Source organism: Hemitrygon akajei, chromosome 4, assembly GCF_048418815.1.
Source record: "Hemitrygon akajei chromosome 4, sHemAka1.3, whole genome shotgun sequence".
NCBI classification, from domain to species: domain Eukaryota; kingdom Metazoa; phylum Chordata; class Chondrichthyes; order Myliobatiformes; family Dasyatidae; genus Hemitrygon; species Hemitrygon akajei.
In genome coordinates this window covers 56,107,451-56,134,315 of record NC_133127.1, presented here as the reverse complement: position 1 = coordinate 56,134,315, position 26,865 = coordinate 56,107,451, and the positions used below count along the sequence as shown (strand labels likewise).

Genomic DNA, 26,865 nt, shown 5'->3' with positions numbered 1-26,865 from the left:
GGGTTTCCCCCAGCTGCTCCAGCTTCCTGCCATATTTCAAAGATGTATGGTTAAGGTCAGTGATTTGCGAACGTGTTATGTTGGGCTAAAAGCTCGGGGGCACTTGCAGGATGTCCCCAGTACAATCCCCGGAATGCTTTAGTTGTTGACGTAAAAAAAACACACATTTCACTGTAAGTTTTGATGTTTCAATATACATGTGATAAATAAAGCTAATCGTAACCAATTTTTATCCTTATCTTTATTGGGTATTGTACTAGTTCAGCTTAAAACTGCGGAGTTACAACACTGCTGATGCTGGATAGCTGAAATAATAAAGAAACTGCTTAAAATCATAATCAAACAGCATCTTTAGAGAAAGATTAATGTTCATGTTCTAGGTCAGGAAATTTCAACAGTTCTGTCATCCAACTTTGTTTTTCTCTTACCATTTGCAGCTCAACCTGCAGAGTATATCCATGTAACATTTATTTACAGGAACTTTTTGAAAGGCTTTTAAATTGCAATTTATATGTTTGTGTTTGAACAATAGGTTATTAAATACTCATCAGTACCTTTGAAGGTTAACAGCAGAACTTAATGTTTTGATCCTGATGGTTGAATGGTTTCCGTAGCATGAATTCTAACATAACTCTGAAGTGGAAGCTTGGAGCAGTGAGGAACTGTTCAAGAATTAATTTACAAGAAAGCTTGGTGATTGTTTTAGGTCATAGATCCATTTAAATCTTGTAACATTACCAATTCTGATACGGTGGGTGTGAAGAGAGCTTAGGGTTAACTCTAAGCTTGCGATGCTGATTGTCTTATGTTTGTCTCACAGCTGGAAACATGGGATCAGTGAGTCTCACTAACCTTCTCCTTGTATGGAGGTCCCTTCAATTTTATTTTGCTTTTGAGGATCCTCAATCTCTCCAGTTACGAAGTGAGGTACATGGGTGTGCCCACATTATGTGCCGATTGTCTGTTTTATTTCACTTTATTTAGAGACAGAGTGGAGTAGGCCCTTCCAGACCTTTGAGCAGCTCCGTGCCACAACCCTTGACTGATCTGCCTTTAAGGATGTTAATAGTTGTATTCATCAAGTCAGTTTGAAATCTTTACCCCACTGTTGATGCATGACCTGCTGAGCAATTCCAGAACTTTTGTGTTGTCATTAGTATACCTTTTTCCATGGTATTATGAGATTTTTAGCTGAAGACAATCGTTGTAATCCACATAGAGCACTTAAAGTGATTTGCTGCCAAACTGTTCCATGTGGCAGTCTGAAAACATTGAAATTCATCATTCTTTCCATTCGGGTTTATTTGCAGGAGGATCTGTCACACGTGCAATATGCTTGATGCCATCCCTTTCAATCATAGCAATGGAGGGTTAACCAGTCTCAGAAAGTTGAAGTACTTTAAACATAAGGGTGCATGGTAGTATAATACTTTATAGTGATCAGCGTTCAATTCCCGTCGCTGCATGTAAGGCGTTTGGCCTGTGGGTGTTTCAAGATTGTTTATTGTGATTCTTCAGTACGTGAGTGTAAAGGAGATCAAAATGATTGTAATGGTCCTCCGAGTGCTCCAGTTTCCTCCCACTTTCCAAAGATGTACGGGTTAGTAATTTGTATGCATGTTACATTGGCGCCGGAAACATGGTGACACTTGTGGGCTGCCCCCAGTATATCTATGGTCAGTGAAAGTTGATGGAAATTATGCATTTTTCTTTTTGTTTTATGCTTCAATGTAGATGTGACAAATAAAGCTAATCATAGATCTTAATCTGCCAGACCACTATCCCTAAATTCCTGTGCCATTTGCATTAGGGCACCAATGGGACAATGTGAGTGTTTCTGATCTACCTGAGTCATATTTACACCTTGCTATAACTGGTCACTGTAGACATTGTCGACCCAAACCTTTCCTAGTTTTCCACAGCTTCTTGTTCATGGGCCATGAAAGTCATTTCAACCATTGTCCTCAACTGAATCTCCTAATTCTACTGTGGCATTGCCAATGAGAAGGTATAAAGTCCTGGAAATGCTCAGGAGGTCTGTCCACATCCGTGGAATAAAATGCAGGGTTAACATTTTAATATGAACTATGTTTCCCTTTCCAGAGATGCTGCCCAACCAGCTGAGTATTTTCATCACTTTCTGGTTTGACTTAAAATTTCCAGCATCTGCAGATTTTTCCTTTTTAATCAATGAGAAGGTAATACTTGAGATGTGCCTTTTTTTTAACTCTTCATCTCTTTTTGTTCTCCAGGTGAACAAACTGGAAAGGGAAAAGGTGCAAGAAGTGAAACAGGTGCGAGAGCTGGAGCAGCACAAGCACACGGTGCTCACCACCGACCTCAAGTCCAAGCTCCACGAAGAGAAAATGAAAGAGCTGCAAACCGTGCGAGAGATCCTGTTGAAGCAGCACGAGCAGGAGCTCGCCCGTGCAATCAAAATTAAGGACAGTGAAATCCAAAGGCTCCAGTCCACTGTGAATGTATTAAGGGATGGGGCAGCTGACAAGGTCAAAACCGCCCTGCTCAATGAAGCCAGAGAAGAGGCTCGGAAGGCATTTGACACTGAGCGCATCAAACTCCAGCAGGAAATCGTCGAACTGAAGTCCGCCAAGAAGCAGGTGGAAGAAACCCTAAACAACACAGTCCAGGCTGATAAGAAGAAAGCCGCTGATCTCAGGAGCGCATATCAGTCCCATCAGGACGAGATAACCAGAATAAAGAAAGAATGTGAGAGAGATATCCGCAGGCTGGTAAGTGGGAAACGGGAGCTCAATTCCTGCTGCAATTTTGAAGAATGGCTGGTGTTTATGGTGGAATTTTGGAAGGTGTAGGAAAGATATGTCCCAAAGGTGAATAAGTATTCTAAAGAAAGAATGAAGCAACCCATGGCTGACAAGGGAAGTTAAAGGTAGCATAAAAGCAAAAGGGTGGGCATATAATAGAGCAAAAATTAGTGGGAAGATAGAGGATTGGGAAGCTTTTGAAAACCAACAGAAGGCAACTATAAAAGCCATAAAGAGAGAAAAGATGAAACATGAAGGCAAGATAGCCAATAATATAAAAGAGAATAGGAAAAGTATTTTCAGATATATAAAGAGAAAAAGAAAACTGAGAGTGGATATTGGCCTGGTGGAAAATGACGATAGAGAGGTAGTAATGGAGGAGAAAGAAATGGCGGAGGAGCTTAATAAGTATTTTGTATCAGTCTTCGCTGTGGAAGACGCTAGCAGAATGCCAGAAACATGAGAGTGTCATAGGACAAGTGAGTGTCATTGCTGTTACTAAGGAGAAGGTACTTGAGAAATTGAAAAGCCTGAAGGTAGATAAGTCACCTGGACCACTTAGACCACACCCCAGGGTTCTGAAAGAGATTGCTGAAGAATTTCTCTCTCTCATGCTTTATTGTTTACCAGAATACAAAAGAATGAGGGGTGACCTAATTGAAACCTATCAAAGAGTGAAAGGCCTTGATAGAGTTGATGTGGAGAGGATGTTTCCTATGGTGGGAGAGTTTAAGATGAGAGGGCACAGTCTCAGAATAGAGGGGCATCCTTTTAGAATGAAAGTGAGGAGGGATTTTTTTTAGCCAGAATTGGTGAATCTGGCACTTGTGGAGACCAAGTCCTTATGTATATTCAGGCAGGGGTTGATAGATTCTTGATTGGTCAGGGCCTGAAGAGACGCAGGGAGAAGGTGGAATATTGGGGATGATAGGAAAAATTGGATCAGCCATGATGAAATGTAGTGCAAAATCAAAGGGCAAAATGGCATAATTCTGCTTCTATATTTTATGGTCTTATGGTATTCCAGTTGCCAGGGTCTGGGACATCTTCTATCGAGTCCTCAGTATTCTGAAATGGGAGGTTGAGCAACCAGAAGTCGTGGTCCATGTAGGTACCAATGACATAGGTAGAAAGAGCGACGAGGTTCTGCAAAGTGAATTCAGAAGTTAGGTGCTAAGTTAAATGACAGGACCTTGAGGGTTATGATCTCAAAATTGTTACTCAAGCCACATGCTAGTGAGGTCAGAAATAGGAAGATCGTACAGTATAGCATGAGGCCGAGGAATTGTAGCAGGAAGGGTGTCAGATTTTTGCGTCATTGGTCTCTCTTCTAGAGAAGGTGAGACCCATATAGAATCAAAATCAGAATCAGGTTGAATGTCACCAGCATATGTCGTGCAGAGATGGTTTGTAACTGTACAAAGGAGGGGACGAATGTAGCCGGAATGTTTGGTAGTGCTGCATGGTGGTGGTGGGGGGGGGGGGGGCAAGTGTGGGGGTTTAAACTAAAATTGCAGGGGCATGGGAACCAGAGTGCCAGGACAGATAGTGGAGAGGTTATGTAGACAGGTGTTGATATGATCCCAGACACAGTCAGGAATCAAAAGCTTGAGCAGGGTATGACTAATATTCTGAGCTGTGTATATTTCAATGCAAGAGGTATTGTAGGCAAAGCAGATGAGCTCAGGCCATGGATCAGCACATGGAATTATGGCATTGCAGCCATTAGTGAGACTTGGTTGCAGGAGAGGCGGGACTGGCAGCTCAATGTTTCAGGTTTCCATTAGACATGACAGAGCGGGAGGTATTAAAGGGGGAGGGCCAGCTGACTAGTCAGGGAAAAAGTCACGGCAGTGCTCAATCAGAACAATTCAACTAGTGCGGCTTTATGGGTGGAACTGAGTAATAAGAAAAGTATGAGCACATTTAATGGGCTGGCAAAGGTGTACTTAGGAAGGGGGAGGCCTTCAGAGTGAAAAATGGAGAGTACAAGGCTTGTATATATGCCTGTCAAAATAAAAGGTAAAAATACCAGGTTTAGGGACCCTTGGTTTTCAAGGGATATTGAAGTCCTGGTTAAGAAAAAAAAGGTGTATAGCAGGTATAGACAGGTAGGAACAAATGGGCTACTTATGGAGTATAAGTAATGCAAGAGAATACATGAGAAAGAAATTGGAGGGCTAAAGGAAGGAAGGCATGAGGTTTCCCTAGCAGACAAGGTGAAGGAGAAATCTAAGATCCTATTGATATGTTACGAGCAAAAGGATTGCAAGGGACGAAATTTATCTTCTGGGAGATCAGAATGGTAATCTATGTGTGAAGTAATAAGAGATGGATTTTTTGCATCTGTATTTGCGCTGGAGAGTCAACAGAAGTGAGGCAGAACACCAGCAAGGTCAGGGACCCTATACAGAATACAGAGGAGGATGTGTTTGCTGTCCTGAGGCAAATTAGGGTGGATAAATCCCCAGGGTCTGACAAGGTGTTTGCATGGACCTTATGGGAGGCAAGTGTAGAAGTTGCAGGGGCCCTAGCAGAGATACTTAACTCATCATTAATGACAGGTAGGGTACCGGAAGACTGGGGGATAGCTAATTTTGTCTGCTGTTTCAGAATGGCTCGAAAAGTAAATCAGGAAATTATAGGCCAGTGAACCTGACATCAGTAGTGGGAAAGTTACTGTAAGTTATTCTTACTGGAAGGGACCAGATATTTGAGTATTTGGAGAGACAGGGACTGATTAGAGATAGTTAGCATAGCTTTGTGCATGTTTAACCAATCTTAGAGTTTTTTGAGGAAGTTAACAAGAAAGTTGATGAAGGCAAGGAGGTGGATGTTGTCCACATGAACTTTACCAAGGGAATTGAACTAAATTGACTTAATTTCTTACATCCTCCACATACACAAGGAGTAAAATACTTTACATTATGTCTCCATCTAAATGTGCAATGTGCAATCATAGTAACTTATCATAGTAACTTAGGTACCAACGATATAGGTAAAAAACGTGATGAGGTCCTACAAGGTGAATTTAGGGAGTTAGGAGATAAACTAAAAAGTAGGACCACAAAGGTAATAATCTCTGGATTATTACCAATGCCACATGCTAGTCAGAGTAGAAATAGGAAGATATTTCAGATGAATACGTGGCTTGAAAAATGGTGCAAGGAGGAGGGATTCAATTTTTGGGGGCATTGGAACCAGTTCTGGGGGAGGTGGGACCGGTATAAACAGGATGGTCTGCACCTGGGCTGGACTGGAACCAATGTCCTAGGGGGAGCATTTGCTACTGCTGTTCAGGAGGCTTTAAACTAATGTGGCAGGGGGATGGGAGCAAGTGCAGAGAGACAGAGGGGTGTAAAATGAGGGTAGAAGCAAAAAGTAGTAAGGTGAAAAGTAAAAGTGGCAGGCAGGCAAATCCAGGGCAAAAAGCAAAAAGACCTACTTTTCAACATAATTGTATCAGGGCTAAGAGTGTTGTAAAAACAAGCCTGAAGGCTTTGTGTGTCAATGCGAGGAGCAATCGTAACAAGGTGGATGAATTGAATGTGCAGATAGTTATTAATGAATATGATACAGTTGGGATCACAGAGACATGGCTCCAGGGTGACCAAGAATGGGAGCTCAACATCCAGGGATATTCAATATTCAGGAGGAATAGACAGGAAAGAAAAGGAGGTGGGGTAGCATTGCTGGTTAGAGAGGAGACTAATGCAATAGAAAGGAAGGACATTAGCCTGGAGGATGTGGAATCGATATGGGTAGAACTGCATAACACTTAGGGGCAGAAAACGCTGGTGGGAGTTGTGTACAGGCCACCTAACAGTAGTAGTGAGGTTGGGGATGGCATTAAACAGGAAATTAGAAATGTGTGCAAAAAAGGAACAGTAGTTATAATGGGTGACTTCAATCTACATATAGATTGGGTGAACCAAATTGGTAAGGGTGCTGAGGAAGAGGATTTCTTGGAATGTATGCAGGATGGTTTTCTGAACCAACATGTTGATGAACCAACTAGAGAGCAGGCCATTCTAGATTGGGTATTGAGCAATGAGAAAGGGTTAGTTAGCAATCTTGTCGTGCGAGGCCCCTTGGGTAAGAGTGACCATAATATGGTGGAATTCTTCATTAAGATGGAGAGTGACATAGTTAATTCAGAAACAAAGGCTCTGAACTTAAAGAAGGGTAACTTTGAAGGTATGAGACGTGAATTAGCTAAGATAGACTGGCAAATGATACTTAAAGGGTTGACGGTGGATATGCAATGGCAAGCATTTAAAGATCGCATGGATGAACTACAACAATTGTTCATCCCAGTTTGGCAAAAGAATAAACCAGGGAAGGTAGTGCACCCGTGGCTGACAAGGGAAATTAGGGATAGTATCAAGTCCAAAGAAGAAACATATAAATTAGCAAAAAAAATCAGCACACACCTGAGGACTGGGAGAAATTCAGAGACCAGCAGAGGAGGACAAAGGGCTTAATTAGGAAAGGGAAAAAAGATTATGAGAGAAAGCTGTCAGGGAACATAAAAACTGACTAAAAGCTTTTATAGAGACGTGAAAAGAAAAAGATTGGTCAAGACAAATGTTGGTCCCTTACAGTCAGAAACAGGTGAATTGATCATAGGGAACAAAGACATGGCAGACCAATTGAATAACTACTTTGGTTCTGTCTTCACTAAGGAGGACATAAATAATCTTCCAGAAATAGTAAGGGACCGAGGGTCTAGTGAGATGGAGGAACTGAGGGAAATACATGTTAGTAGGGAAGTGGTGTTAGGTAAATTGAAGGGATTAAAGGCAGATAAATCCCCAGGGCCAGATGGTCTGCATCCCAGAGTGCTTAAGGAAGTAGCCCAAGAAATAGTGGATGCATTAGTGATAATTTTTCAAAACTGGATTAGTTTCTAGATTCTGGATTAGTTCCTGAGGATTGGAGTGTGGCTAATGTAACCCCACTTTTTAAAAAAGGAGGGAGAGAGAAACCAGGGAATTATAGACCGGTTAGTCTGACATCGGTGGTGGGGAAAATGCTAGAGTCGGTTATCAAAGATGTGATAACAGCACATTTGGAAAGAGGTGAAATCATCGGACAAAGTCAGCATGGATTTGTGAAAGGAAAATCATGTCTGACAAATCTTATAGAATTTTTTGAAGATGTAACTAGTAGAGTGGATAGGGGAGAGCCAGTGGATGTGGTATATTTAAATTTTCAAAAGGCTTTTGACAAGGTCCCACACAGGAGATTAGTGTGCAAACTTAAAGCACACGGTATTAGGGGTATGGTATTGATGTGGATAGAGAATTGGTTGGCAGACAGGAAGCAAAGAGTGGGAGTAAATGGGACCTTTTTAGAATGGCAGGCAGTGACTAGTGGGGTACCGCAAGGCTCAGTGCTGGGACCCCAGTTGTTTACAATATATATTAATGATTTAGACGAGGGAATTAAATGCAGCATCTCCAAGTTTGCGGATGACACGAAGCTGGGTGGCGGTGTTAGCTGTGAGGAGGATGCTAAGAGGATGCAGGGTGACTTGGATAGGTTAGGTGAGTGGGCAAATTCATGGCAGATGCAGTTTAATGTGGATAAATGTGAGGTTATCCACTTTGATTGCAAGAACAGGAAAACAGATTATTATTTGAATGGTGGCCGATTAGGAAAAGGGGAGGTGCAAGGAGTCCTGGGTGTCGTTGTACACCAGTCATTGAAGGTGGGCATGCAGGTACAGCAGGCGGTGAAAAAGGCAAATGGTATGTTGGCATTCATAGTAAAAGGATTTGAGTACAGGAGCAGGGAGGTTCTCCTGCAGTTGTACAAGGCCTTGGTGAGACCACACCTAGAGTATTGTGTGCAGTTTTGGTCCCCTAATCTGAGGAAAGACATTCTTGCCATAGAGGGAGTACAAAGAAGGTTCAGCAGATTGATTCCTGGGATGGCAGGACTTTCATATGAAGAAAGATTGGATCGACTAGGCTTATACTCACTGGAATTGAGAAGATTGAGGGGGGATCTTATTGAAACGTATAAAATTCTAAAGGGATTGGACAGGCGAGATGCAGGAAGATTGTTTCCGATGTTGGGGAAGTCCAGAACGAGGGGTCACAGTTTAAGGATAAAGGGGAAGCCTTTTAGGACCGAGATGAGGAAAAACTTCTTCACACAGAGAGTGGTGAATCTGTGGAATTCTCTGCCACAGGAAATAGTTGAGGCCGGTTCATTGGGTATATTTAAGAGGAAGTTAGATATGGCCCTTGTGGCTAAAGGGATCAGGGGGTATGGAGAGAAAGCAGGTACAGGGTTCTGAGTTGGATGATCAGCCATGATAATACTGAATGGCGGTGCAGGCCCAAAGGGCCGAATGGCCTACTCCTGCACCTATTTTCTATGTTTCTATGTTTCTATAATAAGTTATAATAAATGGAGCAGTCAATGTAATATAGAGTATACTTAAATCAGTGTGAGTTCATCAGTCTGATGGCCTGGTGGAAGAAGCTGTCCCGGAGCCTGTTGACCCTGACTTTTATGCTGCAGTACCGCTTCCCAGATTGTAGCAGCTGGAATAGATTGTGGTTGGGGTGGTTTGGGTCCCCAAGGTTCCTTCGGGCTCTTTTTCACACCTGTTCTTGTAAATGTCCTGAATCACGGGAAGTTCACAACTACAGATTCACTGGGCTATCCGCACCACTCTCTGCAGAGTCCTGTGATTAACGGAGGTACAGTTCCCATACCAGGCAGAGATGCAGCCAGTTAGGATGCTCTCAATTGTGCCCCTGTAGAAAGTTCTTAGGAATTGGAAGCCCATACCAAACTTCCTCAACCGTCTGAGGTGAAAGAGGCGCTGTTGTGCCTTTTGCACCACACAGCTGGTGTGTACAGACCACGTGAGGTGGTGACGTGGATGCTGAGGAACTTGAAGCTGATTACCCTCTCAACTCCAGAAGGGGTTATCCCATCTCCATTTCTCCTGTAATCCACAACCAGCTCCCACATGGATAAGGTCCCACTTGGGAAGTTAGTCAGGAAGGTTCAATCACCTGTCATTTAAGATGAGGTAGTAATTTGAATTAGACATTGCCTTTGAGGGAGAAACCAGGGAATGGTAGAAGATGGTTGCCTCTCTGACTGGAGGCCTGTGACTAGTTGAGTGCTGCAGGGATCAGTGCTGGGTCTATTGTTGCTTGCCATCTGTGTCAACAATCTAGATGATAATGTGATTTGTGGATGACACCAAGGTTGGGGGTGTAATGGACAGCAAGGAAGACTATCTGAGCTTGTAGTGGGATCTGGACCAGCTGGAAACATGAGCTGAAAAATCGCAGCTGGAACTTAATGTAGACTTGTGAGGGGTGTTGCACTTCAGTAGGACCGATCAAGATAGGCCTTACACAGTGAACAGTAGGGCGCTGAGGAGTATAGTAGAACAAAGGGATCTGGGAATACAGCTCCATAATTCACTGAAAGGGGTGGCACGATAGATAGTGTCATAAAGAAAGCTTTTGGTGCATTGGCCTTCATTAATCAAAGTATTGAGTACAGGAGATTGGATGTTATGTTGAAGTTGTATAAGACTTTGGTAAGACCTAATTTGGAGTATTGTATGCAATTTTGGTCACCTACCTAAAGCAAAGTGTAAATAAGATTGAAAGAGTACAGAGAAAATTTACAAGAGTCTAGAGGACCTGAGTTATAAGGAAAGATTGAGTAGGTTAGGACTTTATTCCTTGGAATGTAGAAGACTGAGGGATGATTTGATAGAGGCATGCAAAACTGTGCTGGGTATAAATGGGTTAAATGCAAGCAGGCTTTTTTCCATTGAGGTTGGGTGGTACTACAACTTGTCTTGTGTTAATGGTGAAAACTGAAATGTTTAATGGGAACCTGAGGGGAAACTTCTTCAGTCAGAGGATGGTGAGAGTGTGGAACAAGCTGCCAGCACAAGTGGTGCAAGCAAACTCAATTTCAACGTAGAAGAGAAGTTGATAGGTACGTGAATGGGAGGAGCACGGAGGGCCGTGGTCATTGTGCGGGTTGATGGGACTCGGCAGCTTAAATGGTTTGACATAGAGTAAATGGGCCAAAGGATCTGTTTCTCTGCTGTATTTTTCATTTACCCTTAGACTTAGACAGACTTGGGGACTGGGCAAAGATGGAATACAGTGTAAGGAAGTGCGTGGTCATGCATTTTTGCAGAAGGAATATAGGCAGGGACTATTTTCTAAATGGAGCGAAAATTCAAAAAATCAGAGGTGCAGAGGGACTCATGCAGATTCCCTAAAGGAGAACTTGCAGGTTGAGTCAGTGTAAGTCAGGCCAATGAAATGTTAGCATTCATTTTGAGAGGACTAGAATGCAAAAGCAAGGGTGTAATGATGGTCAGACCATACTTGGTATAGTATGAACAGATTTTGGCCCGACTTCTGAGAAAAGGTTTGCTGGCATTGGCGAGAGTCCAGAGGAGGTTCGTGAGAGTGATCCCAGGAATGAAAGGGTTAACATATGAGGCACGTTTGATGCCTTCAGGCCTGTGCTCACTGGAGTTCAGGAGTATGGGGGGAGGGGACCTTATTGAAACCTACTGGATGTTGAAAGGAAATATCGCTCCCTACGCGACTCCCTTGTCCACTCGGCCCCCCCATCTCTTCCCACCGATCTTCCTTCTGGCACTTATCCTTGTAAGCGGAACAAGTGCTACACCTGCCCTTATACTTCCTCCCTCACCACCATTCAGGGTCCCAGACAGTACTTCCAGGTGAGGCAACACTTCACCTGTGAGTCGGCTGGTGTGGTATACTGCGTCTGGTGCTCCTGGTGTGGCCTTTTATATATTGGTGAGACCCAATACAGACTGGGAGACCGTTTTGCTGAACACCTACGCTCGGTCTGCCAGAGAAAGCAGGATCTCCCAGTGGCCACACATTTTAATTCCACGTCCCATTCCCATTCTGATATGTCTATCCATGGCCTCCTCTATTGTCAAAATGAATCCAAACTGAGGTTGGAGGACCAACACCTTATATACCGGCTGGGTAGCCTCCAACCTGATGGCAAGAGCATTGACTTCTCTAACTTCCGTTAATGCCCCTCCTCCCCTTCTTACCCCATCCCTGACATATTTAGTTGTTTGCCTTCCCGCCCCTTTCTTTCTCCCAAGGCCTCCCGTCCCATGATCCTTTCCCTTCTCCAGCTCTGTATCACTTTTGCCAATCACCTTTCCAGCTCTTAACTTCATCCCACCCCCTCTGGTCTTCTCCTATCATTTTGCACTTCCCCCTCCCCTCACTACTTTCAAATCTCTAAGTATCTCTCCTTTCAGTTAGTCTTGACGAAGGGTCTCGGCCCGAAACATCGACAGTGCTTCTCCTGATAGATGCTGCCTGGCCTGCTGTGTTCCACCAGCATTTTGGGTGTGTTGTTTGAATTTCCAGCATCTGCAGATTTCCTTGTGTTTGCTCGGATATTGAAAGACTAAGAGAGAGTGGGTGTGGAGAGGATGTTCTCTATAGTGGGGGAGTCTAGAACCCAATGGCACAGACTTAGAATTGAGGGATGTCCATTTAAAACAGAGATGAGGAAAAATTTCTTTAGCCAGAGGTTGCTGAATCTGTGGCATTCATTGCTACAGATGGCTGTACAGTCCAAGTCATTGGGTATATTTAAGGTGGATGTTGTTGGGTTCTTGATTAATCAGGGTGTCAAACGTTATAGGGAAAAGGCAGGAGAATGGGGTTTAAAGGGTTAATTATTTGGCCATTATGGAAAGGCGGAGCACATTCAGTGGGTTGAATGGCCTAATTCTGCTCCTATTATTTTATGGTCTTATGCTCTAAATGGAATTCACTGAGAGTGAAAGTTGCTAAAGGAAAGCTGAGTGATTAAGGCTTATTCATAACTTGTATGCCTCTCCCCAGACTGAAAATATTTGCTATCATATTAAACATTCACTGTGCTTCATTATATTTTGATTTTCAAGTTGCACAAGATATTTTGCATCATGATATGATTGAATACCATGAATTGGTGAAAATGATAGGATTGTGGAAGGTATATTATTTTTAAAGCCAATTTACATGATTATGATTCATGTTACATTTCATGAAAGTGATATATGGTATAAATAACTATGTTAAGAATAACTATGTCCTTTCAATTGAATAAGATAACCTCACAAATCTAAAGGAAAATAATAATTAAGCCTTTGCTTAGATTTCTAAGAAATGTTTATTTCAGATATTGCCCTGAATGTCCCTAGCAGCCTGGGCAATAGAAATAGGTACACCTTTCTTAATACAGTAGATTCCAGTTAATAGAACCATTGGTTATTTGGGGCAACTGCTTCTTTGGGATAGCTCTTAAAGAACAAAAAGTAATTGAGAAAATACATTTCTCAATGGTTCCCTTCATTAGGACACTCACCACTTAATTAGGACAGGAGACTGTTAAACCTGACTGTTTCTAACTAGCAGGAGTTGTGTGCGCTTGTGTGGCCGTTAGACACTTCGCTGTGCTTACAGCCAACAGTTTTAAAATAGCTCAGCTTCATGTGTTTGTGTTCGAAAATCAGTGATTTTTGTCACTGATAGTTGGCGAGAAACAAGCCGTAAGACAAATCAGAACTAATTAGCTCACTGCGCTTTCAAGCATTCAGGCGTGGAAATGCCAGAATCTGCCAGGAGTGAAAATGACACAATTTCACTGCTTCAATAAGTTAGGAACTATGAAGGATTTCAAAGGTATCAACAATCATCTATCTTTAATCCCCACTGGACACTCAGCTCTCACCTGTGGCTCCAAATATCTGTTCCCATGCAATAGCAACCACACACTAGTACACTGCTTTGACAGGTGGGCTAAACCAGGTGAAACCATTGGGTCTCATACCCCAGTGAGATTAGGTCATGCCTGTTCTAGCATGCAAAGTCAGCTCAGGTGGACTGGCTGATGAGATCTACAATGGGATCTAACAGCCAGGAAGGTGGTTCTGCAAAGTTTCATTGAAAGGAAAGGGCTTGATGAGACACCGAAGAAGTAATGGTTATCCATAGCAACCAAGGTAGATCCCAGTTGTGACTACAGGACCCAAATTTCTGAGTTTTAGAGAGTGTCACTACCCCAGTGCAATGGCTTTTCCGCTTTAAAAACTCTCCCACATAGATTTCCTGGCATTGTTGGATATGATGGACAAGCACCAGTAGAATTAGTATTGTTTTAATTTGTTCTGTATTTCATTGAAATACATAACTTGTTACTGAGTTAAATGGTAGTTTCACTTTTTGTACCATTTTAACTTTTCCCACGAAAATTCATCTCATTGGGGCAGCTGCTCAATTGGGCCGAAATGTACTAGTCCCAATGTATCCCAATTAATCTTTAAAGGATATTAACCTTGCACTACATTTTGCATTTGCCAAAACAGTGAGAAGCCATTTATCATAATTTTAGCAAATAGATTTAGCAATTTTCCTATCTTCAGTCCATTTTTAAAACAACAGCATGATCGATTGCTCCAGGGTTGAGTTTAAATCAAAAATGTATTACATAGAATAAACAACCAGGATGGCAAGCATTTAGTTCATGCATTTTAGATATTTCATACTAATACCTCACTTACAGTCCGGAGCAGAATCAACAAATGAAATTGTGTTCAGAATTTAAAAATATTGTTTTCTACTCATTAAAGCCAGAAACACAAGTATTTGTACTATAACTATTGCTATTATTCACAGTTGTTCTAATCAGTTCCAAGTAAATTTTGAGGTTTATATGCTCAGGAGAAAATCAGCAAAATACATGCTCTATAAAAATGTTCAACATTTAGCCTCAAACTCCAGAACCATTGAACAATATTTCCATAAGACCATAAGACATAGAAGAAGGATTAGGCCACTTGGCCCATTGAGTCTTCAACCCTTGTGGAAAGCTTTAGTTTGATTTGTTGCAAGGCATATGTAGCTCCAGCTCCTTAAGGGTTGTCTGGTGTGGGGATTTTAACACACATTGTTCACCGTGGGGTTCTTTGAGGAATGATGGTAATGGTTTGACGGTAGAAGAATTTTTAGATACTTCCCAACTTTTGTGCCTTAATGATGGAGAGGTATGAGATTTGATGTTCATCATAGTTCTGAAACTGTTATTTAACTTTGGTTTTGAACATTCTGTCTGGAGTGAGTGAGTGGGATGTTATGGGAGGTGAAACACTAGGAAGTGATCATTTTCCTGTATTTATAAGCTTGGGTTTAGATTTATATTGGGGACAAGAGGCCACTTTTAGGAGGTGGAATTTTGGTAAAGCAAATTGGGAGGTTTAAGGTTTTATGTGATGAATGTTTGTCTGGGCTAAATGTTGAGGATGATGTGGATTTATGCAATGAAAGGTTATGTCACATGATTTATCAAACTGCAGAGAGAAGTGATTCCTATTAAAAAGGACTATAATCGGATAAAGGCTACACCATAGTGGACTGAGGAATGTACAGAGGCAATTGGGGTGAGAAACAAGGCAGTTAGGACAGATAAGAAGTACCACTCTGCGAGTGACCTTATTAAGTATAAAAGGGCACAGGCTGTGGTGAGGTTGCGATAAAAGTTTACTGGCAGTCATATTGTGATAGTATCGGAAAAGAAGTTAAACTTAGAGATGTTTGGGGATTGATTAAAAAATGGGGGAGGGGGGATTCATTGGGCTAATAGCATTCCAGTATTGATTAAAGAAGGTATCACAAGGTAGTAGGAACATAGAAAACATACATGTGTAGGGGAACACTTTGGTTCCAGTGATCATAACACCATTAGTTTCAAGTTGATTATGGACAAAGATAGATCTGGTCCTCAGGTTGAGGTTCTCAACTGGAAAAAGGCCAAATTTGAAGAAATGAGAAAGGATCTAAAAAGCGTGGATTGGGACAGGTTGTTCTCTGGCAAGGATGTGATTGGTAAGTGGGAGGCCTTCAAAGGAGAAATTTTGAGAGTACGGAGTTTGTATGTTCCTTTCAGGATTAAAGGCAAAGTGAATATGAATAAGGAACCTTGGTTCTCAAGGGATATTGGAACTCAGATAAAGGCGAAGAGAGAGATGTATAGCATGTATAGGCAACAGGGAGCAAATAAGGTGCTTGAGGAGTTTAAAAAGTGCAAAAAAGTACTTAAGAAAGAAATCAGGAGGGCTAAAAGAAGACATGACGTTGCTTTGGCAGTCAAGGTGAAGGATAATCCAAAGAGCTTCTAGAGGTATATTAAGAACAAAAGGATAGAAAGGGATAAAATTGGTCCTCTTGAAGATCAGAGTGGTCGGCTATGTATGGAAACAAAAAAAATGGGGGAGATCTTAAATGGGTTTTTTGCATCTGTATTTACTAAGGAAACTGGCATGGAGTCTGTGGAAATAAGGCAAACAGGTAGTGAGGTCATGGAACCTATACAGATTGAAGAGGAGGAGGTGCTTGCTGTCTTGAGGCAAATCAGAGTAGATAAATCCCCGGGAACTGACAGGGTATTCTCTCGGACCTTGAAGGAGACTAGTGTCGAAATTGCAGGAGCCCTGGCAGATATATTTAAAATGTCGGTATCTACGGGTGAGGTGCCGGAGGATTGGAGGATAGCTCATGTTGTTCCGTTGTTTAAAAAAGGCTCTAAAAGTAATCCGGGAAATTATAGGCCGGTAAGTTTGATGTCAGTAGTAGGTAAATTTTTGGAAGGAGTGCTAAGAGATAGGATCTTCAAGTGTTTGGGTAGACAGGGACTTACTAGGTAGAGTCAACATGGCTTTGTGTGTGGTAGTTCATGTTTAACCAATCTATTAGAGTTTTTTGAGGAGGTTATCAGGAAAGTGGATGAAGGGAAGGCAGTGGATGTTGTCTACATGGACTTCAGTAAGGCCTTTGACAAGGTCCCGCATGGGAGGTTAGTTAGGAAGATTCAGTCGCTAGGTATACATGGTGAGGTAGTAAATTGGATTAGACATTGGCTCAATGGGAGAAGCCAGAGAGTGGTAGTAAAGGATTGCTTCTCTGAGTAGAGTCCTGCGATTAGTGGTGTGCCACAGGGATCAGTGCTGGGTCCATTGTTATTTGTCATCTATGTCAATGATCTGGATGATAATGTGGTAAATTGGATCAGCAAATTGCTGATGATACAAAGATTGGAGGTGTAGTGGACAGTGCGGAAGGTTTTCAAAGCTTGCAGAGGTATTTGGATCAGCTGGAAAAATGGGCTAAAACATGGCAGATGGAGTTTAATGCAGACAAGTATGAGGTATTGCACTTTGGAAGGACAAACCAAGGTAGAACGTACAAGGTAAATGGTAGGACACTGAGGAGTGCAGTTGAACAGAGGGATCTGGAACACAGATACATAATTCCCTAAAAGTGGTGTCATAGGTAGATAGGGTCGTAAAGAGAGCTTTTTGTACATTGGCCTTTATAAATCAAAGTATTGAGTATAAGAGTTGGAATGTTATGGTGAGGTTGTATAAGACATTGGTGAGGCCGAATTTGGAGTGTTGTGTGCAGTTTTGGTCACCGAATTACAGGAAGGATATTAATAAGGTTGAAAGATTGCAGAGAAGGTTTACAAGGATGTTGCTGGGACTTGAGAAATTGAGTTACAGAGAAAGGTTGAATAGGTTAGGACTTTATTCTGTGGAGCGTAAAAGAATGAGGGGAGATTTGATAGAAGTGTATAAAATTATGACGGGTATAGATAGAGTGAATGCAAGCAGGCTTTTTCCACTGAGGCTAGGGGATAAAGAAACCAGAGGACATGGGTTAAGTGTGAAGGGGGAAAAGTTTAAAGGGAACATTAGGGGGTTTTCTTCACACAGAGAGTGGTGGGAGTGGAATGAGCTGTCAGATGAAGTGGTAAATGCCAGCTCACTTTAAACATTTAAGAAAAACTTGGACAGGTACATGGATGAGAGGTGTATGGAGGGATATGGGCCATGTGCAGGTCATTGGGACTATGTGGAAAAATGGTTCAGCACATCCAAGAAGGGCCAAAGGGCCTGTTTCTGTGCGGTAATGTTTTATGGTTCTACAGCACAATATAGGCCTTTCAGCCCACAAAGTTGTGCCGAACTTTACCTATAGCCCTCTATACTTCTGAGCTCCATTGAGCCATCCAGGAGACTCTTAAAAGACCCTATCATATCCACCTCCACCACCGCTGCCGGCAGCCCATTCCACGCATTCACCAATCTCTGCGTAAAAAATCTTACCCCTGACATCTCCTCTGTACCTACTTCCACACACCTTAAAACTATGCCCTCTCGTGCTAACCATTTCAGCCCTGGGGAAAAGCCTCTGACTATCCACACAATCAATGCTTCTCATTATCTTGTACACCTCTATCAAGTCACCTCTCATCCTCTGTCACTCCAAGGAGAAAAGGCCAAGTTCACTCAACCTATTCTTATAAGGTATGCTCCCCAATCCAGACAACATCCTTGTAAATCTCCTCTATGGTTTCTATGGTTTCCATGTCCTTCCTATAGTGAGGTGACCAGAATTGAGCACAGTACTCCAAGTGGGGTCTGACCAGGGTCCTCTATAGCTGCAACATTACCTCTGGGCTCCTAAACTCAATCCCACGATTGATGAAGGCCAATACACCGCATGCCTTCTTAACCACAGAGTCAACCTGCGTAGCAGCTTTGAGTGTCCTATGGACTCGGACCCCAAGATCCCTCTGATCCTCCACACTGCCAAGAGTCTTATCGTTAATAAGATTGTTACTGAAATCAGAAGGTTTAGTTATTGGGTTGGTCATTTGCTGCAATTCATAATCAAGATAGTTTAAGTGAAGAGGCTAAACAATGTAGCGATAAGGTTTTAAGTGAATACCCTGATGTGTTGGAACCCAGCTGTAGCAATGTAAGTATTAGAGATGTAGGGTTTTCTTTGTGTGTACTTAAGAAAGCTATTAATTGCACTGGTCAGACGGCTTCAGGAAAATATGTTATTGTATGTTTAAACATATTGCTGACAACTCTCTGGAAATAATATTAAAATTTTTGAATCATATTTGGAGTTTAGGCCATCTTCCCTCCTCATGGAAAATGGTAGTAGTAGTACCTATTCTAAATCTAGGGAAACCCCCATCAGATCCTTCTAGTTATAGACTAACATCATTCAGGTCACATTTGTGTAAACTTATTGAACGTATGATAATAGAGCGGTTGAATTATATTTTGGAATAAAGAGATGATATAGTGTTTTATCAGAGCAGCTTTTGGAAGGGCAGAATAACATTGGATTCAGTTTTATGTTTGGTAGATGATATTAGGAAAGCACAGGTGAATAAAGAAGTTGTAATCGTATTTTTTGATGTTGAAAAAGCATATTGTATGTGAGGGAGGGAAGGTCTTTTGATTACGTTTTGGAAATTAGGAGTGAGAGGAAGGCTATGTAATATTTTTCCTGAGTTTTTCATTTGGATGGTCTATGCAGGTAAGGGTAGATAAGGTATATTTGGGCTTCTGTGAGATAGAGGATGGGACCCCACAAGGTGGTATTTGTAGACATTTATTGTTTAATATTATGATAATGATATTTTCTCTGGGACAGGTACTGGGATAGGTGAATCACTTTTTGCAGCTGATGGTGCTTTATGGATCAGAGGAACAAATTTCAATTTGACTGTAAATAGGATGCAATTAGCAATTAATAAAGTTGTACATTGGACAAATAGATGGGGTTTTAAGTTTTCAATAGCTAAAACACAAGTTTTGTGTTCCATAAAGAGTATCAGTAGACCTGCACCATTTGAAATTATATGGTCAAACACTTGAAGTGTCAGTGGTAAGATTTCTCGGCATATGGCTGGATAATAAGCTGACATGGAAGCACCATATCTGTGAAACAATTGATAAATGTAAAGGGGCATTAAATAGCATCAGATGTCTGTGTGGGTATTCTTGGGGTGCTACACAAAAGTCTATGTTGACCACTTATATTTGTTCAGTGAGATTGGTACTTGACTATGGCGGTGTGGCTTATGGATCAGCTTAATCTTTAACATTAAAATGTTTGGATGTGATACAAACACAGGCTTTAAGATTGTGTTGTGGTGTAGTTAGATCATCCCCTGTTTTGGCTTTGCTGGTTGAAGTTGGACAATTATTCTCACAGTTGCAGAGGTTGAAGTTGATGTTAATGTACTGGATTAATTTGGGGGGGGGGCAGAAAAACGATCACCCTGTTAAAAGTGTTTTGGAAGACTGTTAGGAACATCACAAGAAGTGTTTTTTAGTTTTGGATGGATGGGTTTTTATCATGCTAGGAATATGGGTTTGCTGGATTATGCAATATGTTCCACTGTAGCCTTTTCAGTAACCTCACCTTGTTTTTTTCCAATGACTTGAGTTGATTTTAGGTTGCATGATTTTATGAAACCCAAGGATCCTGGTATGCCTGAGATTCTGTTGGTTCATCGATATGTTAAGGAAAATTATTGTGATTTGTTAACCATTTTTACTAATGGCTCAAAAAATCATTTAACTGGAATATGGGTGTGGCTGTTTTTGTGCCGAAATTTCAGGAAACAATAAAGAAACATCTTACTAACCATTTATCAGTATATACAGCAGAACTGGTTGCCATCATTTTGGGCTGACAGTGGGTAGACAAAATTTGCCCCTCCAAAGTTGTCATTTGTTCAGATTCTTTTTTGGTTTTGGCTCACCTTAGAACAGGTCTTTCTAACAGTAGGTTGGATTTACTGCTGGAAGCTCTTCAAGGTTTATTTCATATTCAAAATATTGGTCTACATGTCTATTTCTAATGGATCTCTGAACATAGAGGTTTGAGGGGAATGAACGGGTTGATTGTTTGGCCAAAAAAAATGTTAGCAGTTCAACTGTGGATGTAGGCCTTCTACTTAGCACATCAGAAGCTAAGGGGTTGGTGGGGCTAAGAATTTGAGGATTATGACAAGACCTGTGGAATAATGGGCATAAGGGGAAACACCCTTACAGAATATATAAAACTGTTGGATTGAAGGGGGGTGAAAGGGGTTAAACAAGAATACAAGAAGGGAAGGAATTATGTTGACTCAACTTAGAATTGGGGATACTATGCTTAATTTTTCCTTCTATCTTGTTGGAAAACACCACTCCATGTGTGTAGGTTTTGTCATCGTTATGAAACAGTTGAACATATTCTTTTACAATGTGAAGCATACGAGATTGAAATAAAGCAAATGCAGTCTGCGCTACTATCTTTGGGGGTTGATGGTTTTCGTTTTGCTTTACTAAGTTATGGAAGTGACTTTAATTCACAATATTGTCTTTCATTACTTACGATCTATAGGGCCTTTGGGGGTAATTAGTTTTCATTTGATAAAGAACTTGTAGGGTTTTATTTCCCAGCTCTTTACACCACACTGCAGTCCAGCTGGTGGTGATAATGCACCTTCAATTTGGACTGCCAAACATCATTAAAAGTCAGAAGAAGAAGCGTCTGCTCTGCATTATGATTATGGCCAATTTATTACCCCTCTCAACCCCATTATCCTGCCTAAAATGTAAAAGTGCCAATGAGTTCAAGATGGTGCTGGAGAATCAGGGCGAGGTGTTGGGGGCTGTCTAAAAAAATTCTAAATATGCCTCTTTCAAATTACTCTCACTACAATCTGCAGCCTGTAATTTCCCTTTAAGGAACATCTTAATGAACTAGCGATTTCACCATCTTCTAAAGGATTTGGTGGATTTAACTCTCAGATGTTTAAGCAGATGAAGATTCATTGCCATGGGTGCAAGTGGGAGGAGGGGAGGACTCCAAGCCAGGCTGAAACCCAGCATCTTGTTAACAAATATATGAAGAACAGGATTGAGGACAAAAGTGCGTTATTGCTGTATCTGAGGGAAATGAGGAATTGCTGTGTTCTGAGTTTCAAGGAGACATGGCTCACTCTGAACCTGTTGGATAAGTTGATAAGGCCTGAAGTGTTCTTGATACACAGGATTGACCAAACTGCTGATTCAGAGAAGGCAATAGCTGGGATATCTGTCTTTCATGATATATAGTTTGTGCTGCTCAGACACAGTGGTCTTGTCATACTCTTGTTCTCCCCACCTGAAACATCTAATAATTCAGTGCCAATTGTTCTCATTTTAAGAGGGTTCTCCTTCATGACCCTGTCTGCAGTTTACATACTACCAGAAGCCAATGTTAATTGGGCACTCAAGATATTGAATGCTGTGATCACGAAATAAGAAACCGCCTACTCTAATCCTATTCGAATCATAGTCAAGGATTCAATTCGGGTTGCTCAAAGAAATCTCTGCCCGATTATCGGCAACTTATAACCTGCAGCATCAGGGATCCCAACATATTCAGCTACTGCTACACTACAATCAGGAATGCCTACCATTCCATACTTATATCATATTTCAGGAAATCTGATCACTTGGCTGTCCTTCTACCTGCATACAGGCAGAGGTTAAAGAACAAGGCTCCCAAGATAAGGACAAAAAAGAGGTTGTTGTGGGAAGCAAATGAGTGTCTATGGGGTGTCTCAAGTCAGCAGACTGGGCCATGTTCGAGGACTCATCAGAGGATTGAATGGCCCTCTGAATGCCAATTGTCAAGACTCCATAAAAAATAGTTGTAGACGAACGTAACCTCGCAAAATCATTCAGCATGTTCCCCAACCAGAAGCCATGGATGAATTTTGAGATCCACAATGTGCTGAGGACCAGGGTCAGTGGCATTTAAGTCTGGCGACCAAAGTAAGATACATGAGATCCTGGCATGATCTCTGGAAAGCCACCTTACCTGCAAAGTGACAATTCCAGACCAAACTTGGTTCAGGATGCCTTTGTTCTCTTTTACTTCTATTGCTTTATATGATTTGTTTTGTGTTTTTTTTCCCTCTTTCTCTGTGGGCACTGGGGGTTTGTCATATTTTTTAAATTGTGTTATTTCTGATTCCTTGCCTTGTGACTGCCTGTAAGCAATCAAGTCTCAGCGTATATAATTTCTACGTTCTTTGACAATAAATGTACTTTGAAACTTTGAAACTTGAATCACTAAAGGATGCTCAACATCTGTGGCAGGGCTTGAATGCTATTACCTCCTACAAAGAGAAACCAAGTGACATAGGTGACAACAAGGCTTCATTCCCAGACAAGATCAATGCCGTTGATCATGAAAACATGAAGAAGCCTTCATGAACTCCCACAGCCCCAATGGCTCTGTGATTGTAGTCTCTGAGGCCAACGTGAGAGCATCCTTCAGGACGGTGAAACCAGGGAAAGCATCTGGCCCAGATGGGGTAACTGGCTGGGTAGTAAAGACGTGGAGTGTTTACTGAGATCCTTAACCTCTCTCTTTGACAGTCTGAGGTAGCCACCTGCTTCAAGCAGGCTTCAATTATACTGGCGCCTAAGAAGAAAGTGGTAACCTGCCTCAATGACTGTGTCCAGTAGCACTTACATCTACTATGATCAAGTGATCTGAGAGGTTGGTGATGAAACCTGTCAACTCCTGAGTGAGATGCGACTTGGATCCACTCTAATTTGCCTACTGTCACAACAGATCCACAGCAGGTGCCACTTCACTGGCTCTTCAGTCAACCCTGAAGCAGCGGGACGGTGAAGAAGCAAACAACATGATGTCTTTTATTGACTATAGCTTAGTATTCAATACTATCATCCCTCAAAACTAGCTTCAGGACCTTTGCCTCAATACCTCTTTATCCAATTGAATCCTCGATTTCCTTACTTGCAGCCCCAAGTCAGGCAAAAACATCCCCTCCACAATCTCCATCAGCATAGGTGCCCTACAAGGCTCTGTGCTTAACTCGCTAATCTATTTACTTTATACTTCTTCCTGGGAGGCAAAGCACAGCTCCAATCCCATTTTTAATTTTACTGATGACATCACTGTCATTGCCCGAATCAAAAGTGGTGACAAATCAGTATATAGGAAGGAGATTGAAAATCTAGCAGAGTGGAGCCATAACAACAACCTCAGACTCAATGTCAGCAAGACCAAGGAGATGATTATTAACTTCAGGAGGAGGAAACCGGAGATCCGTGAGCCAGTCCTCATCGGGGGAGGGGGGGGGGGGTAAGAGGTGAAGAGGGTCAACAACTTTAACTTCCTTTGTGTTATTATATCAGAGGACCTGTCCTGGGCTCAGCATGTGTGCCATTATGAAAAAAGCATGGACATGGCTCTACTTCCTTAGAAGTTTGAGAAGACTTAATATGGCATCTAAAATTTTGGCAAACTTCCATAGATGTGTGGTGGAGGGTATATTGACTGCTTGCATCACGGCTGGTAAGAAAGCACCAATGTTCTTGAATGGAAAAATCATACAAAAAGTAATGTATATGACACAGTCCATCGCAGGCAAAGCTCTCCCCATCACTGAGCACATCTTCACTGAATACTGTTGTAGGAAATCAGCACCCATCATCAAGGACCCCCTCCACCCTGGTCATGCTCTCTTCTTGTTGCTGCCTTCAAGAAGGTGGCACAGGAGCCTTGGGACTCACATAATCAAATTCAGGAACATTCATAGTTATTACCCCTCAACTATCAGGCTCTTGAACCTGGGGGGATGACCACTCACCCCCATCGGTGAACTGTTCCCACATCCTATGGACTCCCTTTCAAGGACTCTTCATCTTGTATTCTTGATATTTATTGCTTATTTATTTATTATTATTTTTTTCTTTTATATTTGCATGTTTTTGTTGTCTTTTGCACATTGACTGTTTGTCTTCTTGGATGTGATCTGTTAGAGCAATGTCTCCACATCTGAATATGTATTGTGGATTTAATTTGGAGTGCAGCTCTGAACAATGGGTTCCTAAAAGCCGTGAATCCAGACCAGACAATGCTAATTAAAATTCATTTGGATGTCTGTGGTGTGGAGGTGAATGGGGAGGAGTGAAGGTTTTGTGTAGTTTCAAAGAAAGCGTTGTCCATACATTGTAAATATGGAATTGTCCTTTGATGTTTAGCATATAAAAAATATTGAGCACCATGTTGGGCCAGCCAGACCTTTCGACTGAAGGCATCTCCATATGATGCTTGCTGTACATTGTTTTGCCGAGATGCTGGGGATTGAACCTGCGACCTCATACAGTGTGTTGGCACGTGGCCAAGTGGCTAAGGCATTGGCCTAGTGATCTGAAAGCTGCTATTTCGAGTCTCAGCTGAGGCAGCGTGTTGTGTCCTTGAGCAAGGCACTTAACCACACATTGCTCTGCGATGACACCAGTGCCAAGCTGCATTGGCCTAGAGCCCTTCCCTTGGACGACATCAATGGCGTGGAGAGGGGCAACTTGCAGCATGGGCAACTGCCGGTCTTCCATACAATCTTGCCCAGGCCTCAGTCAACATCAAAATCGATGGGGAGCTGAAGAAGAGGTGTTTTGCTGAATAAAGAAGCTGCTTTGTATCTACCTGTAATTTTCTCCAGTGGCTTCATTCACGCAACAACATGGTCTTTCAATAATCCTACAGTCTTTCTTGCATTTACTGTGTATTCTTGCAAGAAAATGGATCTCCAGGTTGTATAAGGTGACATATATGTACTTTATAATAAATTTACTTTAAACTTTGAACTTCTCCCTGTTATCATTGATACCCTTACAAATTGAAAACCTATCAACCTCTGGTTCAAATACATCCAATAACTTGGCTTCCATAGCCACCTGTGGCAATGAATTCCGCAGATTCATCACCCTCTAGCTAAGCAATTCCTCCTCACCTTTGCTCTAAAGGAATGTCCTTATATTCCGAGGCTGTGCCCTATCATTGGAAACATCCTCACAGTGTCCACTCTATCTAGGTCTTTCAATATTCAGAATCAAAATCAGCTTTACTATCACTGGCATATGTCATAAGTAGTTCCGAAAGAGAGCAAACAAAATTAAAAATACAGGTAGTGTACATGGCTTTGTTGTCCATTCAGAAATCTGATGGGTGTGGGGAAGAAGCTGTTCCTAAAATATTGAGTGTGTGTCTTTAGGCCCCTGTGCTACATCTTAGATGGTAGCAATGAAAAGAGGTCATCTTTTGTGTAACAGGGGTCCTAAATGAGTTAATAAGGAGAGGGAGGTGCTATTTCTGACACCTCCCTCTTCTTTCTCGATCCCTTTGTCTGCATCTCTGGAGACAAACTGTCGACTGGCATCTTTTATAAACCAACCGATTCCCACAGCTATCTTGTCTATACCTCTTTCCACCCTGTCTCCTTTAAAACAATTATTCCTTTTTCTCAGTTCTTTCGTCTCCGCTGCATCATTTCCCAGGATGAGGCTTTCCTGTTCAGGACATCAGAGATGTCTTGCTTTTTCAAAGAACAGGGTTTTCCTTCCTCCTCCATTGGAGCTGCCTTCACCTGCATCTCTTCAATTTCCCGGAAATCTGTGCTCACCCCATCCTCCTACCACTTTCACTGTGATAGAGTTCCTCTTGTCCTAACCTACTGCCCCATGAGCCTCTGCATCCAAAAAAAACATCATTCACCTCAGCATCTGCTATCTCCAAAAGGCCCCTACTGCCAAACTCATCTCTATCTCCTGCCCTCTGCCACTTTCTGTGGGGATCATTCCGTCTGCAGTTCCCTTGTCCTTTCGTCCCTCCCCACTAATCTCACTCCCGGCACTTATTCCTGCAAGCAGTGAAGGTGCTATACCTGCCCATTCACCTCTATTCTGGGTCCCAAACAGCCCTTCCAGCTGGGGCAACACTTCACCAGTGAATCTGCCGGGGTTGTCAATTGCATCCGGTGCTCCTCTATATTCGTGAGATCTGTCATAAACTTGGGGGGGGGGGGAGCACTTCATCAAGCACCTCTACTTCATCCGCCAAAAGTGGAACAACCCTGTGGCCAAACGTGTTAATTCTGATTTCCATTCTCATTCTGACATGTTGGTCCATGGCCGCCTCTGGTGCCGTGATGAGGCCTCCCTCAGGGTGGTGGAGCAACACCTCATATAATGTCCATGTAGCGTCCAACCTGATGACATGACTATTAATTTCTCCCTTTGGTTAAAAAAATCCCTAATGAAACTGCTTGAAACTGCTCACCCTCTCTATTGCTGATCCCTCGATGATGTGTGTTCCTT

The 26,865-nt window shown here is 42.1% G+C and overlaps 1 protein-coding gene across 5 annotated transcripts in view; it reads left to right on the top strand.

Annotated features, from left to right (window-relative positions):
- The window catches only part of LOC140726365 (janus kinase and microtubule-interacting protein 1-like), a 395,420-nt gene that overhangs the window by 206,207 nt on the left and 162,348 nt on the right, over positions 1-26,865 (top strand). For all 5 annotated transcript variants that reach the window (XM_073042649.1, XM_073042647.1, XM_073042648.1 and 2 more), the window contains one exon: positions 2,253-2,750. In XM_073042649.1, the coding sequence (XP_072898750.1) occupies positions 2,253-2,750 (498 nt within the window). The remainder of the gene's footprint in view (positions 1-2,252; positions 2,751-26,865) is intronic.